We start from the raw sequence: 20219 nt of genomic DNA, 5'->3' as shown, positions 1-20219 counted from the left end.
GTGTACCCTTTCCCCCATATCCTCGCCAGCACTTGTTGTTGTTTGACTTCATAATGGCTACCAATCTTACTGGAGTGAGATGGTATCTTAGGGTGGTTTTGATTTGCATTTCTCTGACTGCTAGAGATGGTGAGCATTTTTTCATGTACTTGTTGATTGATTGTATGTCCTCCTCTGAGAAGTGTCTGTTCAGGTCCTTGGCCCATTTGTTGATTGGTTTATTTGTTATCTTATTGTCTAATTTTTTGAGTTCTTTGTATACTCTAGATATTAGGGCTCTATCTGAAGTGTGAGGAGTAAAGATTTGTTCCCAGGATGTAGGCTCCCTATTTACCTCTCTTATTGTATCTTTTGCTGAGAAAAAACTTTTTAGTTTGAGTAAGTCCCATTTGTTGATTCTAGTTATTAACTTTTGTGCTATGGGTGTCCTATTGAGGAATTTGGAGCCCAACCCCGCAGTATGTAGATCATAGCCAACTTTTTCTTCTATCAGACGCCGTGTCTCTGATTTGATATCAAGCTCCTTGATCCATTTTGAATTAACTTTTGTTCATGGCGAGAGAAAGGGATTCAGTTTCATTTTGTTGCATATGGATTTCCAGTTTTCCCAGCACCATTTGTTGAAGACGCTATCCTTCCTCCATTGCATGCTTTTAGCCCCTTTATCAAATATAAGGTAGTTGGAGTTTTGTGGATTGGTTTCTGTGTCCTCTATTCTGTACCATTGGTCCACCCACCTGTTTTGGTACCAGTACCATGCTGTTTTTGTTACTATTGCTCTGTAGTATAGTTTGAAGTCTGGTATCGCTATACCGCCTGATTCACACTTCCTGCTTAGCATTGTTTTTGCTATTCTGGGTCTTTTATTTTTCCATATGAATTTCATGATTGCTTTCTCTATTTCTACAAGAAATGCCGTTGGGATTTTGATTGGCATTGCATTAAATCTATAGAGAACATTTGGTAATATCGCCATTTTGATGATGTTAGTTCTGCCTATCCATGAACAGGGTATATTTTTCCATCTTCTAAGATCTTCTTCTATTTCTCTCTTTAGGGTTCTGTAGTTTTCATTGTATAAGTCTTTCACCTCTTTTGTTAGGTTGATTCCCAAGTATTTTATTTTTTTTGAGGATATTGTGAATGGAGTGGTTGTCCTCATTTCCATTTCAGAGGATTTGTCACTGATATACAGGAATGCCTTCGATTTATGCATGTTGATTTTATAGCCTGCCGCTTTGCTGAATTCATTTATTAGCTCTAATAGTTTCTTTGTAGACCCTTTTGGGTCTGCTAGGTATAGAATCATGTCAACTGCAAATAGTGATAATTTAGGTTCTTCTTTTCCTATTTTTGTGCCTTTAATTTATTTCGTCTGTCTAATTGCTCTGGCCAGTGTTTTGAGAACTATGTTGAACAGAAGTGGTGAGAGAGGGCATCCCTGTCTTGTTCCAGATTTTAGAGGGAATGCCTTCAGTTTTTCTCCATTCAGAATGATGCTAGCCTGAGGCTTAGCATAGATTGCTTTTACAATATTGAGGTATGTTCCTGTTATCCCTAGTTTTTCTAGAGTTTTGAACATAAAGGGATGCTGTACTTTGTTGAATGCTTTTTCCGCATCTATCGAGATGATCATATGGTTCTTATTTTTAAGTCTATTGATGTAGTGAATAACATTTATTGATTTCCGTATATTGAACCAGCCTTGCATTCCAGGGATGAATCCTACTTGATCATGGTGCACAATTTTTTTGATATGTTTTTGTATCTGATTCGCCAGAATTTTATTGAGGATTTTTGCATCTAGGTTCATTAGAGATATTGGTCTGTAGTTTTCTTTCTTTGAAGTGTCTTTGTCTGGTTTAGGAATCAGGGTGATGTTGGCCTCATAGAATGAATTTGGAAGTTCTCCCTCCTTTTCTATTTCCTGAAGTAGCTTGAAAAGTATTGGTATTAGTTCCTCTTTAAAGGTTTTGTAAAACTCTGCTGTATACCCATCCGGTCCTGGGCTTTTCTTAGTTGGTAGTCTTTTGATGGTTTCTTCTATTTCCTCAATTGATATTGGTCTGTTTAGGTTGTCTATATCCTCCTGAGTCAATCTGGGCAGATCATATGACTTAAGAAATTTATCGATGCCTTCACTATCTTCTAATTTATTGGAGTATAAGGATTCAAAATAATTTCTGATTATCTTCTGTATTTCTGAAGTGTCTGTTGTGATATTGCCTTTTTCATCCCGTATGCTAGTAATTTGATTTCTCTCTCTTCTTCTCTTCGTTAGCATGGCTAAGGGTCTGTCGATTTTATTTATTTTTTCAAAGAACCAACTTTTAGTTTTGTCAATTTTTTCAATTGTTTCTTTTGTTTCGATTTCATTAATTTCAGCTCTGATTTTAATTATTTCTTGCCTTCTACTTCTTTTGCTGTTGTTTTGCTCTTCTTTTTCTAGGATTTTGAGATGAAGTATGAGATCATTTATTTGTTGGTTTTTTCTTTTTTTAAGGAATGAACTCCAAGCAATGAATTTTCTTCTTAGAACTGCTTTCAATGTGTCCCATAGATTCCGATATGTTGTGTCTGTCTTTTCATTTATCTCTAAGAATTTTTTAATTTCCTCCTTGATGTCTTCTATAACCCATTGACCATTCAGTAACCTATTGTTCATTCTCCAAGTGATGCATGATTTTTCCTTCCTTCTTTTATCGTTGATTTTCAGTTTCATTCCATTATGATCAGATAAGATGCATGGTATTATCTCTACTCCTTTATATTGTCTAAGAGTTGCCCTGTGACATAATATATGATCTATTTTTGAGAAGGATCCATGTGCTGCTGAGAAAAAAAGTGTTTAACTGCTTGATGTTGGGTAGTATATTCTATATATGTCAATTAAGTCTAGGTTATTAATTGTGTTATTGAGTTCTATAGTTTCCTTATTCAACTTTTGTTTGGAAGATCTGTCCAGTGGTGAGAGAGGTGTGTTGAAGTCTCCCATGATTATTGTATGGTGGTCTATTAGACTCTTGAACTTGAGAAGAGTTTGTTTGATGAACATAGCTGCACCATTGTTTGGGGCATATATATTTATGATTGTTATGTCTTGTTGGTGTATGGTTCCCTTGAGCAGTATGTAGTGTCCCTCTTTATCCCTTTTGATTAACTTTGGCTTGAAATCTATTTTATTTGATATGACTATGGACACTCCTGCTTGTTTCCGAAGTCCATATGAGTGATATGATTTTTCCCAACCTTTCACCTTCAGCCTATGTATGTCTTTTCCTATCAAATGCGTCTCCTGTAGGCAGCATATTGTTGGGTCTTGTTTTGTGATCCATTCTACTAGCCTGTGTCTCTTAATTGGTGAGTTTAAGCCATTAACATTTAGGGTTATTATTGAGATATGGGTTGTTCTTCCAGCCATATTTGTTTATTTCTGTTACTAAACATGGTTTGTTTTCCTCTTTGATTATTTTCCCCCCTTTAGTGTCCTACCTCCCACTGTTGGTTTTCATTGTTATTTTCCATTTCCTCTTCCTGTAATGTTTTGCCGAGGATGTTTTGAAGAGATGGTTTTCTAGCTGCAAATTCTTTTAACTTTTGTTTATCGTGGAAGGTTTTAATTTCATCTTCCATCCTGAAGCTTAATTTCGCTGGATACACAATTCTTGGTTGGAACCCATTTTCTTTCAGTGTTTGAAATATGTTATTCCAGGATCTTCTAGCTTTCAGAGTCTGTGTTGAAAGATCAGCTGTTATCCTGATTGGCTTACCCCTAAATGTAATCTGCTTCCTTTCTCTTGTAGCTTTTAAAATTCTCTCCTTATTCTGTATGTTGGACATCTTCATTATAATGTGTCTAGGTGTGGATCTCATGATTTTGCACATTCGGCGTCCTGTAGGCTTCTAGGATTTGGGATTCTGTCTCATTCTTCAAGTCTGGGAAGTTTTCTCGTATTATTTCATTGAATAAATTGCTCATTCCTTTGGTTTGAACTTCTATCCCTTCCTGTATCCCAATGACTCTTAAGTTTGGTCTCTTTATGTTATCCCATATTTCTTGGATGTTCTGCTCATGGTTTCTTAACAGTCTTGCTGAGCTGTCTATGTTCTTTTCAAGTTGAAATACTTTATCTTCATTGTCTGATGTTCTATCTTCTAAGTGTTCTACTCTGCTGGTAGTATTCTCAATTGAGTTTTTAAGTTGGTTTATTGCTTCCTGCATTTCTAGGATTTCTGTTTGTTTGTTTTTTATAACCTCTATCTCCCTGTATAGTTGATCTTTTGCTTCTTGGATTTGTTTATGTAATTCATTGTTGAAGTGATCTTTCATTGTCTGATTTTGCTGTCTGATGTCTTCCTTGAGACTCCAGATCATCTGAAGCATGTATATCCTGAATTCTTTATCTGACATTCCATCTGCTGCAGATATTACCTCTTCTAACGTTGAGTTGACCTGCATTGCTTGTGGTCCTTTCTTTCCTTGTCTCTTCATACTGTTCGCGTTTCTTTCTGCTTGGTGAAACTGTTGTGCTGTTGAATTTTCCCCCTATATATTTTATATTGCTCTTGTATAGTTGCAAATTCTCCCTCGCAGGCGCGGGTGTCGGCTCTGCCCCTCCTCCAATTGGGGCAATGTGCCTACCATGCAGGCAGGCAACTGGGCCTGTTCTGCCGGTGGGTAGCAGGTCCGCCTACCTTGCAGGCGCGGGCGGCGGCTCTGCCCCTCTGCGGGCCGCTGGGCTTGTTCTGTCGGTGGTCACAGTTCTGCCTACTTTGCAGGCGCGGGGGGGGGCGGCTCTACCCCTCTGCAGGCCGCTGGGCCTGTTCTGCTGGTGGGTCGCAGGTCCGCCTACCTTGCAGGTGCAGGGGGGCGGACGGCTCTACCCTTCCGCAGGCCGCTGGGCCTGTTCTGTCGGTTGCAGGTCTGGCCTGTTCTGTTGGTGGTTGCAGGTCCGCCTACCTTGCAGGCGCGTGGGGCAGCTCTGTCCCTCCGCGGGATGCTGAGCCTGTTCTGCCGGTGGGTCACAGGTCCGCCTAACTTGCAGGCACGGGGGGCGGCTCTGCCCCTCCGAGGGCCGCTGGGCCTGTTCTGTCGGTGGGTGGTCACAGTTCCGCCTACCTTGCAGGCGTGGGGGGAGGGGGCGGCTCTGCCCCTCAGCAGGCCGCTGGGCCTGTTCTGCTGGTGGTCACAGTTCCGCCTACCTTGCAGGTGCAGGGGGAGGGGGCGGCTCTGCCCCTCAGCAGGCCGCTGGGCCTGTTCTGCCGTTGGTCCGCCTACCTTGCAGGAGCGGGGGGAGGGGTGGCTCTGCCCCTCAGCAGGCCGCTGCGCCTGTTCTGCCGGTGGGTCGCAGGTCCGCCTACCTTGCAGGCATGGTTGGCAGCTCTGCCCCTCCGCGGGCCACTGGGCCTGTTCTGTGGGTGGTCACAGTTCCGCCTACCTTGCAGGCGCGGGGGGAGGGGGCGGCTCTGCCCCTCAGCAGGCCGCTGTGCCTGTTCTGCCGGTGGGTCGCAGGTCCGCCTACCTTGCAGGCATGGTTGGCAGCTCTGCCCCTCCGCGGGCCACTGGGCCTGTTCTACAGTCTACTTTCAAGGGACAAAAATTCATGACAGAGTATGACAATATGCTTCCAATTTCAATCTGTCCTGTTTTGTGATATTGCTAAATCTTACTTTTATACATTATAAACTCATAATACCTTGTTCCTATTTTCACTTGTTAACTATCAAGTGTTAAAATAAAATTTATAAAATTTTAAAAATATTTACCTTCATTTTAACCATTTTCAAAAGTCTCTTGGTAGATTCATGTCTATTTCTGATAGGATATTCTTCCTGTTTGTAAAAGTCCTTAATACTTATTGTAGTGCAGGTATGCTAATAGTGAATCTTATCAGTTTCTGTTCATCTGGAAATGTTTTAGTAGCATACTTTTTGAAAGATTTTTTTCTATTGGACTTACAATTTTTGATTGACAGAATTTTTCAAAATGTTGAAGATGACACTCCATTGTCTTCTGCTTGCTTGGTTTCAGATGAGGATTCTGCTGCCTTTCTCATATTTGCTTTTCTGTTTGCTCTTGGCCAATGTTTTTGTCCATTTTTAGTTGTGTGGCAATAAAGTACCTGTGATTTCCAGTTTTGTTTTAAATCCCGCTTTGATATTCTGAGTTTCTTGGATCTAGGTGAGGTCTTTATTTTTATAAAATTATCAGCCATTATCTCTTCAAATATCTATTTTCCCTCCACCCTGGGTTTAAAATCATAAAAACATTAGATATTACAATATTTTCAATTATTGGTTGTTCTTGTTTTCTTCACACTTTTTGCTATTGTGTTTTAGATTGGGTATTTTTATTGACCCACATTCAAGTTTTCTGACACTTTTCTCAGCTCTTTTAAGCCTACTCATAAGTCCTTCAGAAGTATTCATTATAAATTTTCTTTTCTAGCATTTCCCATTGGATTCTTTATTAACTTCCACTGAAATCCCCATCTTCTCATGCATACTGTCTGCTTATTTCACATATCAATCAGTTATGTAAAATTCCTTGATAGCTCCAAAATATGGTCAACTCTGTGATGTTGACTGGTCTGCTCTTAGTGGAGGGTTTTTTCTCATTTTTTATTCAAATGCCAGATAACATATATAGAATAGTAGAGACTGAAGAAAAGAATATTTTTGCCTGGAACTTGGGTTGTTTTGCTAGGATTTGTTAGAATGTTGGATTGCTCTGGATAGGAAGAAAGCTGGAATTGAATTTTTTTCTTTCTTTCTTTTTCTCAATAGTTATCTTCAGTGTACCACTGGCTTCAAACTTCTCTGGTATGACTGTGTGTTTAGGGTGGGGGTTGGAGTGCTGGAAGACTTTCCCCAATATTTATGCTGTGCTTCAGCTTTTGGCCATCCTGTACACTTGTGCTAGAGAATTCTTCTTTGTCCACATTCTTCCCCTTTCCCTGTGTAGCCCGCTGTTACCTGTCACCAGGAGCAGAACAGTCCAGGGTGTCCTAAAAACTGAGACTAAATAAAAACAACAGGAATCCTATGCACTTTGAGGAGCAAAACTACATACCACTAAAATAAGACTGAAGCTCTTTCCTTGGTTGTGAACAAAGAAAGCTGGAATGCTATCATGTTGTGAGCAATCACAAGACTCAGGTTTAATCTATCTGTATCTTTTCATTTATTTAAACAAAAATACTTTTGGTTTAAGTAACCCTGAATTTTCTGTTACTAAGATTTAAAAAGCCTTCTTATTAATAAAATCACCATGAGTTCTCATGATTTTTCCTTAGAAGTGATAAGAAATGCATTAGAAGCCCTGGATTTCTGATGACACTGTAATTCTTGAGCCAGCATCTCAGAGATCAGTTCAAACTAGTGCCTTTGTCACCCTTTTCATCCAGCAGAGGGAAATATGACCCCCCAAAATGTGATGCATCAGCTTACTCTACTGACATGTGGACATCCTAGGCAACACTGAGACCTAAAGAAATCTCATAGAAATATAAAGTTGTTGCATCTAAGCATCTAATTAATCTGTATCCTCAAAAACCCCCAAAATTTGAAAATTAAACTCAGGGGTTTTATTCTTACATTTAGGCCATACTGTCAAAGAATAAAATAGAGCAATCGTATCACAAGTTCTTAAATAGAGGATTAATATCTCAGTAGTTGATTATTAATTTAATAAAACTGGTAAATGTCCATTGTACTTTTTAAAAATGAACTGCAAAAAAAAAGAGAGAGAACTAAGATTTTTCTTGCTAAGGAAACTGCTATATACATAATGATGAATAATCTTTCAAATATTATCTATAAGCATGTATTTGAACACATATCTATATAAAATTAAATTAACTAGATATTATGAAGCCACAACACACATTTTCAATAAACAATATTCATTGATAGTGTGCTGTTGTTTTTGATGCATTTAATACTTTTTGTAGCTCCACAGTAAAGGAATATAAAGAAAGTTATCCAAATTCCTATTGATGAATAAGTATTGCATTTTAAAATTACCATCAATGTAAATCCTCCATCACTGTTAAAATTAATCATAAATTATTATCCTATTATTTCCAGATGAGTATGCACATTTTGCATTTTGATATAGTTATGTAACTCACAACATTTCAATCAACAATGGAGTGCACATATGAAGAAAGTCCTATAAGATTATATTGCTGGGCGATGTTGTAGACATCTTGGTTTGTGTTAAGTACATGCTATGATGTTCACACAATTAAACTGCCCTACATTTCTCAGAATGTGTCTCTGTTCTTAGGTGATACATGACTATATACACAAGAGTTTGATATGTATTGGATGAGAAACTTGTATTTTTCACTCCCACCAACAAAATGCATTATTCTGGAAAACTGAGATCAACAAGTAAATGGCAATACTGTCCTAAGAGTCAACTGGTTAAATGCTTTGAAAAATTCAAGATTTTCCCCTTTGTGCAAGTCGGGAAAGTGTGAGTACAGAGAACTTAAAAGTTCTTCAAGCTTGCCACACACCCTGCCTACAAAGGTCTGGATTAGAGACAACACCAACACTTAAAAATCAGTCAGATCAAATGGACTTTAATGGAAATATGGAGAGTTAAAAAAAAAAGCCATTATAACTCTGACATTTATTTAAATGTATTTGTCATCAGTAATCACTACTGACACTTTCCAAATGTTACAGTAAAATTCTGCCTTAACATAGGGCAGAAGTAAGAATTCAATTATGTAAAATGCAGCATTCTGTTTTTGCAAAGTTAACCAGAAACAGTTTATCAGTTTGTATTGTCATTTAAAGTGCACACTTGTGTACACACACACACACACACACAGGGAAAGGGGGCAGAAGAAGGAGTAGGAGGAGGGGAGACAGGGAGAGGGTGCTAAACGGAAATTGAGTATGCTGTATAGAAAGAGAACAACTATTAAGAAATTCTGCATACCCCCATTTAAGAGGATGAAATATGGGAACCAGTCCTAAAAGGGTTACAACCAAATTCAAATTAATTCAAATTGCAATATTGTCTGATATTCTATATTTCAAATATTTACTTGAAGTGATACTAAGATTAGTTATAGAATTCTTCTTCCAATTCCATTTTTAAACAAAAGTTTTTGAAATGAGCTTCATAAAATTTTCAAATATTATGTATATTTATATACTTTTACTCACTTAGCATAAAATCCTGAGCACCTACTCCAAGTTGTGAAATGTCATGATTTTGTAGACTCAGCAATGAGCAAATTCCCTTCTTTCATGGGGTTTACATCTTACTGGGCATGGAGTCAGGCATGATGACCATTATACTTCTGTTAAATTCCTGACCACACTCTCATATTTTGTAAGCCCTCGCTTCTGGTTCAATGATTTTTAAAATTTTTGACAAAATCTGTTAGTAGCCCCTCTTGTTGGAGGTCTTTGCTGTCTGATCTCCTAACCATCATAGATGTTGATATTGGGGGGAAATTACATTTTCACTGTAAAAAGCTTTTCTGCCCACTAAAAGAACTCTAATGACTAGGAAATTTCATCTCCCCTTTGAGGACTTCAATACAAACCAGAAATTTTACAAACCTTCATTTCTGTGTAGATTTTCTGCAGCAGGATAATCCTTATCAAATTCTTCACTTCTATAGAATTTGTCACCACTATGGACTCTCTGATGAATTAAAAGACCTGAGCTCCAACGAAAACCCTTACCACATGCATCACATTTGTACGGCTTTTCTCCTGTGTGTACTCTCTGATGAGCCTGGAGGTTTGATCTCTGGCTGAAGCCCTTTCCACACACCTCACATTTGTATGGCTTCTCCCCAGTGTGGACTCTGTGATGGGCTTGAAGACTTGAAAACCCACTGAAACCTTTACCACACTGTTCACATTTGTAGGGTCTCCCTTCCGTATGGATCCTCTGATGTGCTTGAAGGCGTGAGCTCTCACTAAAGCCCTTCGTGCACATCTCGCATTTGTATGGTTTCCCTCCTGTATGGACCCTCCGATGTGCTTCAAGGCGTGAACTCTGACTAAAGCCCTTTCCACACATCTCACATTTATATGGTTTCACTCGTGTGTGGACTCTCTGATGACCTTGTAGATATGCTCTCTGACTGAAGCCCTTCCCACATAACTCACATATATATGGTCTCTCCCCAGAGTGGACACTCTGATGACTTTGAAGGTATGCTCTCTGACTGAAGCTCTTCCCACACTCATCACACTGGTATGGTTTCTCTCCTGTGTGGACTCTCTGGTGGGCCAGAAGAGTTGAGGCCTTACTGAAGCCTTTACCACATTCTCCACACTTGTAGGGTTTTTCTCCTGTGTGAACCCGCTGATGAATTTGAAGATTAAAACTCCAACTGAACCCCTTCCCACACTCCTCACATTTGAATGGTTTTTCTCCAGTGTGAACTCTCTGGTGGCCTTGAAGGTGTGAACTCCGACTGAAGCCCTTCCCACACTCCTCACACTTATATGGCTTCTCTCCAGTGTGAACTCTCTGATGGCCTTGAAGGTAGGAGTTCCGACTGAAGCCCTTCCCGCACTCCTCACATTTGTATGGTTTTTCTCCAGAGTGGACTCTCTGATGGGCTTGAAGGTATGAACTCCGACTAAAGCCCTTATCACACTCCTCACATTTATAAGGTTTCTCTCCTGTGTGGACTCTCTGATGAACATTGAGAACGGATCTATGACTGAAGGCTTTGCCACACACATTGCATTTGTACGGCTTTTGTCCAGTGTGGACTCTCTGATGATCTTTGAGTTTTGAACTCCAGTTGAAGCCATTTCCACACTCCTTATAAGGTTTTTCTCCAATGTGAATTTTCTGATGGCCTTGAACATGTGAGTTGTGACTGAAGTTGCTACTGCATACATAGTGTTTATATGGCTGTTGCCTAGGATAGACCACCTGAAAGTCCTGATAATGTGAAGCCAGACTGAAGTCATTATTGCATTCCTTAGAATTATAGGGATGCTCTTCCATGTGAACTCTATGTTCAACGCTAAGATCTGAACTACAAATGGAATCTTTCCCATATTTCACACCTGTGTATAGTTTCTCTGCAGGTTGCATTTTCTGATGAGCTTGAAGACATGAACTCTGGTTTAAAATATTCCCATTCTTCTCACAATCATGGGGTTCCTCCCTAGTATGGACCCTAAAAATGCTTTTAAGGTCTAAGCTATAACTGAAGGATTTCTTATAAAGGTTACACCTCCCGGATGTTTCTCCTGTGTGGTTAAGTTCAAAGGTGTTTACAGAAGAGAAATTATTAAAATTCTTTCTATATCCAGAACATTTGCATAGTTTCTCTGTACACTCTCTCTGATGAGATTGCAGATGTGAACTCTCACCAACATCTTTATCTCCCCTCTGAACACTTGGATGTAGATGAAGAATTGACCTATAGCTACAGCCTTTTCCACATGGACTATATGTGCAGGGCTTCCCTTCTAAGTGGAACTGCTGATTAACTTGAGAATTGCAGTCACTGCTGAAGGCTTTTCTATACTCAGTACATGGGCAGAGCTTCTGCCCTGTTTGAACTGAGTCCTGATGAACTAATGATGCCTTCATGGTATCTTCTCCACAGTCATGACAACTGCCACCTTTTCCACTTCTGTGTACTTTCAGATTATCATTATGATGTGAGATCCATCTGACACTGTCACACCTACAGGAATTATTTTTTGTGGAAATTTGTTGACATTTGCATTGATAATTATGTGACTCTGTCAGATACATTTTCCTCCAATACTGCTGGTCTCTCAAAGATGGAAATTCTTGATTTTTTACATAATTTGAATCATCCCCTACATGACGAGTCAATATGTAGTTCCCATCTTCAGAAATCTGAATTGGCATTTCTGTCCAAATCTGGTAGAGAAAATCACCTTGTTTTTGCAACTGGAAATTCTTGTCACACTGAAAGTTTTTCATAGAATCCTGATCCCTGGTTAACCTGCCTGCACCTTGTTGCCAAGTCTGACAGGAAGAAAGCTCTTTGGGGGAAAAGTAGCTTAATCCCACTTCTTGAACATTCTCTGTCTTGAGTTGACTGCTGCTTCCTATAAGGATAAAGAGAATTCAGGCAGGTGTACAAGTGAATGCTTTATTCAGAGATTTCAATACTTTATTCTTAGGTCATAACATAACTTGAATGAATCAGGAAAAAAATTCATGTCACTACTTCTAAGAATACTTAGAAAATGCCTCCTTTTAGGTTACATTAGATATGTAAATAGAATCCACAATATTCAGATTATTTATACACCTGAAAATCAGGGCTTTAACACAACCTGATCAGCAAATGGTGGTCCTGTTTAAAAAGCCTAGTAACCATAAGCATGCTATCATGGGTTTACCATGGGTTTCCTGGACAGCCAAAGGATGAAAGAGAAGGGGATATTCTCAAATTGGAAAGAATATGGCTGCAAATGGACAAGTGCTTTTTGTTCTGATAATAACTTTCTTTCTTTCTCAGGCATATCATCATTGTAATGTTTCTGTTTGTTTATAAGGAGATTGGATGTTAAATGTTATGCCCAAGGTGGTCGACAGATCTTTGATCTATGCTTGAGATATCATATGGCCCATCTCTAAGTCACTGTAAGTCATTATCATCTCTAAATCCTTTCAAAAGACATTTCACAATTACTAAGGGCCATGGTGCAGATCAGAATATGAAAAACTCTTAGAGGATTCAACTCAAGACATCAAGAAAAAAAGAGGTGCAGGAGGCAAGCACAGCCAAGTCTCAGGGAACTTGAAAGGTGTTTTCCTAGGCATCTCATCAGCCAGGAATAAAACCTAACAAACATCAACTTTGGTTTGCATCAATTTACTGGAATAAGATCCTAATGTTTAGGGAGTCTTGAGGCACCAGGAAGAGTTTGAAGACAGGCATATTTGGGTAGAAATGACCTGCTATCTAGTTATTAAATACTGGATTATAAGCAATCAGCAGATCTTCATGTTCCAGGGAGAAGTATCCTAACCAAAACTGGTTAAGCAGGGTTGAATTAATACTGTACTTGGCAGCACACTAACTTCTCCAGGTTATTCAGAAAAAAGGTATAAATATGAATATTGCCTGCATCCACAGTAATTCTTCCTTATTTATTTGTCTGTCTTTCCATGCTGGAATATATTATCCACAAGGACAAATACTTAGTAGTGTGCCTCGCATTATCTTCACTGCCCCTACAATATGGCTTAGTGAATAGTGGTTGCTCAATAAATACTGCCTTGTGTTATTCTCACTCATCTAACAAAAAAGGGCATGTACATATAAATTATTTTTACTGGGAAAAAACCTAGTGATGGCAATTTTGCAGGCAGTTCAAAGTTTATAGGAGAGATAGGGCTACACTCAGGGTGATGCTTCTGGAGAGAAAAGCAAAGGTCACAAGAATCTCTTGTGGATGAAATGAAAGCAAATGACCCATAAAAGATCCAAAGGTAGGAACTATGAATTGCGTCTTTAATTTTTAGAGTTACTTTTAAAATAGCGTATTTTTTCTTGAGCAAAATTTCACCTGTAAGACCTACCCTATCCCCACATTAAAAAAAAAAAAAAAAAAAAAACAGGAATAAAGAAAGGGCCCCATAATGGCCCTATGCCATAGGCTCTGGGGGAATACACCGACTGTGGGAAAACACTTCAAGGCATCTGCTAACTATTCATCTGGGTACTTTTAAAAGTTGGTTATTGATGCCTCTGCCTTCTCAAATGCAAAGCTTTCAGTTGTTACATTAAGATTTTAGCTCCTGGGGCTGGGATTGTGGCTCAGTAGTAGAGCACTCGCCTGGCACAGGCGGGACCCGGGTTTGATCCTCAGCACCACATAAAAATAAAGGCATTGTGTTGTGTCCATCTACACCTAAAAAATAAATATTTTTTTAAAAAAGATTTTAGCTCCTAACAATAAAATTCTATAATATAGAGAAATTTGGGTTTCTAGATAAAGTTAATCTAATGCTTACAGCTTAGTTTCAATGTCATCAAAAATACCCACTATATACCTATAAAGGTATAGCTCAATATGTCAAGTCTTTTGGGAATGACATGTCTTAGAACATAAAAGCAGCTCAACAGTCTAATGTCTTACAAAGCATCTATTTCAATGCAAATTACTACATAGTTTATGACAATAATCTCTCAGAAAATATAAGAGATTAAAGTTTCTTTTTAATCAGTGGTTTTTACAATGTTAAAAAGAGGAAGGGGGCTGGGGATGTGGCTCAAGCGGTAGCGCGCTCGCCTGGCATGCATGCAGCCCGGGTTTGATCCTCAGCACCACATACAAACAAAGATGTTGTGTCCACTGAAAACTAAAAAATAAATATTAAAATTCTCTCTCTCTCTCAAAAAAAAAAAAAAAAAAGAGGAAGGGGCTGGGCACAATGGTGCATGCCTGTAATCCCAGTGGCTCGGGGGACTGAGGCAGGAGAATGGTGAGTTCAAAGCCAGTTTCAGCAAAAGAGCAAGGTACTAAGAAACTCAATGAGACCCTGTCTCTAAATAAAATACAAAACAGGGCTGGGGATGTGGCTCAGTGGTCAAGAGCCCCTGGATTCAATAACTGGCATTCCCCCCACCCTCAAAAAAGAGAAAAAAGAAAAAAGGTGCTTTCATTCACTGCTCATGGAAAACACCAAACCTTCAACAAAACTAACTTGAATTTCCTCTGACCAGCAGTGCAGACAAAAGCACTTTGTCACTTTCTTTCCATGTCTCAACATTTTAGGTTCTATTTTATCAATGGTAGGGTGCTGATGAGAAACTATGCTAACTTTATAAATGAACTTTATTTGATGGAGAAAATAAGTTCAAGAGAGCACTGAAAGACCTCATCTGAGGTAAAATGGTTGAGAATTTATTTCATAGTAATTCTGCTTTTGCACTTAAGTTTGAAAAAGCCAATCATTCCAGCATCTTAAGTCAATCAATTCAATAACAAAGCATTTCTATCATAAATAAATACAAACAATTCCTTTAAATATGATAGCCATAATGAACTGAAAGAAACAAATTTTGGTTATGTTTTCTTTTTCACTTCTATTAGAAGCTACTCAAAAACATCAGCATGGACAACCAGCCGGATATCACCCCACATTCTGACGACACCTTTAGATAGCAAGAGGAACTAAGGCATTCTGTGGGCAAGTACAAGGCACAGCAATGATGTGTGACCACAGAGCAGCCCTGAAGCTGCTGTGCTGGCTATGCTCAACCACACCAGGCTCACCTCTACCTCTCTACCTGAGTGTATTTAACGGCAAGACTCTGGGCTCCCTCCACTTCTTGCCCTCTATGCAGACAGAACTGAGCAAGTTCTATCTTCCCAATCATCGACATTAACAATGGTTCCAACATGTAACTTTCCACAGTTTTGACAGTCCACAGAGAGAAATATATAATATTTAAAACAAGAACAGGCTTGTATGGGGAGAAGCAGAGAGAGTGAAGTGCAGAAAACAGACTCCCTTGATATTATAACATAAATTTGGCCTGCCTACCACAGCCAGGGATTAGATGTCAGAACCACTGTCAATGCAGATGATCGCAAAAGGCACAACAAATTATAAGAAAAACTGTTCAAACATGTAATTTAACAGATTTATCATATTTCATTAGCAACATGCCATTTCATCCATAACTTCTTTCTATTTGAATTTAGTTAATGCAAATGAAGAGCATTTTTTATTAAAAAGGAAATTATGTCAAAGAATTATTAATGCTAGGTCAACATCTGAGTGACGTATCTAAGACATCACAAAATATTTATGAAAGGTTGAGTTAAAGTGAAGGGCTGGGGATGTAGTTCAGTGGTACAGTACTTGCCTTAAAAGTGCAAGGCCCTGGGTTCCATTCCTAGTACCACAAAATAAAAAATAAAATAACTAAACTTTAACTTTTGAAAAAATGAGTTAAGGTTAACATATAAAATTAAAATTGCAGCAACTGTTAACATGGTGTATTTTACATTTGAATTAAGTAATAAAGGAATTAAAATTAATGAAGACAACAATTGATGACAATTATCTGATAGAAATGGAAAGGTCCTTTGTTCCATACCAGATAAAAGATGCTAACACATGCAGAATCAAAGATGAGGAATTCTTAGAGGTTATATTTTCTACTTCCCTGTTCCTCTTTTTGCTTGGAAAGATAAGGAGAACAGACTAGAAGAAAGAATCTGTGAGACAGGAGAAATCTGTCTCATGGCATCTATGAAAAATGGATTAGTGTTATCCAAGCTAAAAAAGCTTCAATGCTGGGGCTGGGGCTATGGCTCAGTGGCAGAGTACTTGCCTAGCATGTGTCAGGCACTGGGTTTGATCCTTAGCACCACATAAAAATAAACAAATAAAGGCATTCTGTCCATCCACAATTTAAAAGGCTTCGATGCTGAAAGACCTTCATACATGTGGCCGAAAATGCTTTGGTCCTAACTAAATAGGAAGTTCCTCTGCTGGGTTCCTAAAAGGTGCCCAAATGGTAGCAGCCTCAGGCTCCCTCAGGATACCAGAAGGGCTATCAGAATATGTGTGTACAGAGGCCTGTGCACATCCAAGTTGATCCTGGTAATAAGCATGTAGAAGTTTCTGTCCATAGTTGAGCAGAGAGAAAAATCTCCCAACATGCCTCCTGATGGAGTAATGATACTTCATACTGTATCATTTTTTTCTGAGCTCATTACTTTCTCTCCCTTCTTACTTCCTGTTATGGTTTAGATAAAAGGTATTCCCCAAAACTCACATGTGAGACAACACTAGAAGGCTCAGAGGTGAAGTGAGAGGGTTATGAGACTTATAACCTAATCAGTGCATTAATCCACTTATAGGGGTTAACTGAGTGGTAACCTGGCCAGGCACGGTGTGGCTGTAGGAGGTGGGTCATTGGGAGCATGCCTTTGGGCACTCCTGGTGAGTAGAGTTTCTCTGCTTCCTGATTGTCATGTCCTGAGTTGTCTTCCTCCTCCACACCTTCTGCCATGGTGTTCTGCCTTACCTTGAGCCCAAAGCAATGGAGATGACCATCTATGGACTGAGAGTTCTGAAACCATGAGTCCCAAATAAATTGTTCACAGTGACAAAAACACTGACTAAAACACCTCCCTTCTTTCCTTTCTTCATTCCTTCTTTTTGAGACTGTCTCACTGTGCTGCCCAGGCTACTCTTGAATTCCTGGATTCAAGTGATCCTCCTGCCTCAGCCTCCTAAGTGCGAAGACTCAGACAATGCCACTGCACCTGGCTAGTTCTTGTTTTTTAAATAATGTAAAAAAGTAAATAATATGCCACACAGATTATATGTGACCAGCAAAGCCTAATATTTACTATCTGGACCTCTGGAGAAAATATTTGTCAAACCCTGCTCTCAAGAAGGCACTGCACCATGTGTGACCCTGAACCTTAACTGACATGGAAACAAAAATTATAGAAATGAATAAATTCATTTTTAAATTTTCTTTTTTTTCTACCCAGGAGAATCCATTACTACACAGTTGTGACAGTGGCTTTTGATGTTAGTCTTGAGGATTCAAGAAACATTAAATGTTTGAACTCATGTAAATGTCCAACTTTAAAATTCTACCTCAAGACTGATGTTATGTGGAAGAGACTGTTTAGGCGAGAGAAGAGAACAGAATGGGCATATGAACTCAAGAGTGTCTCACTTGAAATTGCTGCATGAGAAAGGTCAAGTACAATGTTGGCACTGATCATTTTGGTACTTACTTTAGTTGATTGGCTATTCTTGTCTTCTAGGAATAATGGTTACCTATTTATGAATACCCAAAGACAGCTAAACAGGACATGCAGTGTCAGGAGCCGTCCATGGGTTGCATGTGGGTCACCACACATGGAAGCTTCATGGATAGAGACATCTGGTGTCTGGGAATGACCAATGGTCATTTCCTCTGGTCAACTGCCCAGGGACAATGTGAATCTCTTTCCTGCTCTCTTTTCCTGTGGTCCACACAGCACCTGAGATGGGTGTGACCTGCCAAGATGTCAACCTGCTGACTGCAAGACATCACAAAGCAAGACTCCACCCATAAAACCTTATCCCTGCCTTTGATGTACCCTTAAATGAGCCATTTTGTCTTTCATCTAGTTCCAGAACCCATGTGGACTAGACCTATCAGAGGCTTCACTTTCTGTAAATATTTCTGAGTATCTGTGCTTTGTTATTTACTAATTATTTCAGATTGTAAGTCTTAGGGTGGCTTGGATTATCCTGGGCAGGAAGAAGGACCCCTTAATGAGATGCTGGCCTTCTTCCCCCCAATAATGTAGTTATCAGATACAATCAACACTCTAGAGTATTCTTCAATTACCCTGATTTACTCTATATCTATTAGCTGTCCCAGGGTAGACTGAAGACAGCAAGGACCATGCATCTATTAATCAATTTATACATTAAGACAGCAAGAAAAGTAAGTCACAGAACCTGATGGAGAAACAGATTATAGGTCTGGTGGGAAGCATTAGGGTGATGTAGCTAAAACTGACAAGAATGGTCAAAACCAAGGGGGTAAAAGGCAGATACTATAGGTCCTAGTGGGCCACTGTAAGTGCTTTAAATCTACTATCTCTGAAATGGGGACCACTGAAGAGTTGAAGCACAGAACTGACATTTCCTGCCTTGTGTTCCAGAGGGGCTCACTGGCTACTAGTCCCTGTTGAACAAGTCTCACCTGAATATCCATCTCTTTGGATTTTTGCCTCCACTATTAAAAGCTTTTCTTCTCTCTCCAACTGGGCTATCAGGTCTGGTTTGAAGGGCTGATGTGCTATAAGAAAGACAAGGAGGGCAAAATATTTAAGTTTGATGACGTCTATTTTGTTAAAACTAGATTAAAAGGTATACTCAAGTATGGCTCCCTCTTTTTCACTAATCCTTCCCTCCTGTGTTTCTTCTTATAAAGATAAGCAGATACACATAACCTTTACCTGGGTTCCTCTTTCTTACACAAATTGCAATGTACTGTTAATGCTCTTTTGCACTTGGTTATATTTATGGAAAAAATATAGATGGAAATAGACTGCTGGGAAAGGTAAGTACAGAGTTTTGTTAGACGTTGTCTGGAGTTGCTCTCATTAGGGATAACATGATTTTGCATTCTTACTTTCAATGAATAAGAGTGCTTTATTTCCCATAGGTATACAAGAAAAAAAAAGTATAGCTTTAAAATTTTCACCAATCTCATGGATGAGAAATTATATGTAAGTATAACTTTAACTAACATTTATTTTATTTTGAATGAAACTGAACATCTATTCACCTGTATACATACTTATATGTATGTTTGTGTATATGTAAGTATATGTCTATGTGTATATGTACATATATGTGTGTGCACACACTTCCTAGCTCTGCCCTGAGACCAAGAAACAAAGATACCTCAGTGGTGGATGACCATATGCAACATCCAGGTCTTGGAGTTAAATATGATTTCCCCAAAAGGGTATGGATGCCTCCATAGCTGGGGCAAAGCAAAAATGATCACAGGACATCAGGCTGTGCCATAAAAGAAGTGCTAAAAATAGTATTAGGGCATGTTACGGAGGTACAGGAGTCAGTCTAAAGGAGCCAAATTTGGAACAATGACAACAAAGTAATTTTAACAATAAATTATAAATTATTTAAAAATTCAAAAACCCCTACAAATAACAAATAAATTAAAGCTGGGAGGAGGCTCTTACTGCAGAATACCAAATCTGTTAAATGTAAAGGAAATACTAAAGTCAGAGAAATCATCATTGTGTAACCACCATGGTAAAGATAAGGCAAGACTCATCACTGGATGATAAATCCATAGGGAATTACTTGTGCTGACCAACAGAATCAAAATGAGCTTCATTTGTGAGAGAATATTATGTGCCTCCAGATACAACACCTTCAAAAGAACACACTCCATCTATATATAGTGTTCCCGACTGAATGGAACATGTAAATCTAATTATGAGGAAAATTTGGGAATGGTCTGTTTTTAAAAGGGGAGGGGTAAATGTATTTTTCAAAAATGTCACTGCCATAAAAGAGAAATGCTGTGAAAATGTTCCAAATTAAAAAAGGCTACAGAGACATGATGACTAGGTAAGACTCAGACTAGACCCTGGTCTAGAGGGAGAAAAATACATCTGCGGATCACAATCAGCTTTATGGATAAAATTAGAGCATACGTGAT

At 38.9% G+C, this 20219-nt stretch overlaps 1 protein-coding gene across 6 annotated transcripts in view; it reads right to left on the bottom strand.

The window, feature by feature from the left end:
- Window positions 1-8620: 8620 nt before the first annotated feature.
- The window catches only part of LOC114100908 (zinc finger protein 112-like), a 28350-nt gene continuing 16751 nt past the window's right edge, over window positions 8621-20219 (bottom strand). For all 6 annotated transcript variants that reach the window (XM_027945745.3, XM_071604581.1, XM_071604582.1 and 3 more), the window contains 2 exons: window positions 18726-18821; window positions 8621-12087 (listed from right to left, as the gene is read on the bottom strand). In XM_027945745.3, the coding sequence (XP_027801546.2) occupies window positions 9581-12087; window positions 18726-18821 (2603 nt within the window). In that variant the 3' untranslated portion in view covers window positions 8621-9580. The remainder of the gene's footprint in view (window positions 12088-18725; window positions 18822-20219) is intronic.

Source organism: Marmota flaviventris, chromosome 18 (genome assembly GCF_047511675.1).
Source record: "Marmota flaviventris isolate mMarFla1 chromosome 18, mMarFla1.hap1, whole genome shotgun sequence".
Classification (NCBI taxonomy): Eukaryota; Metazoa; Chordata; class Mammalia; order Rodentia; family Sciuridae; genus Marmota; species Marmota flaviventris.
This window is presented reverse-complemented; position numbering and strand designations above follow the sequence as displayed.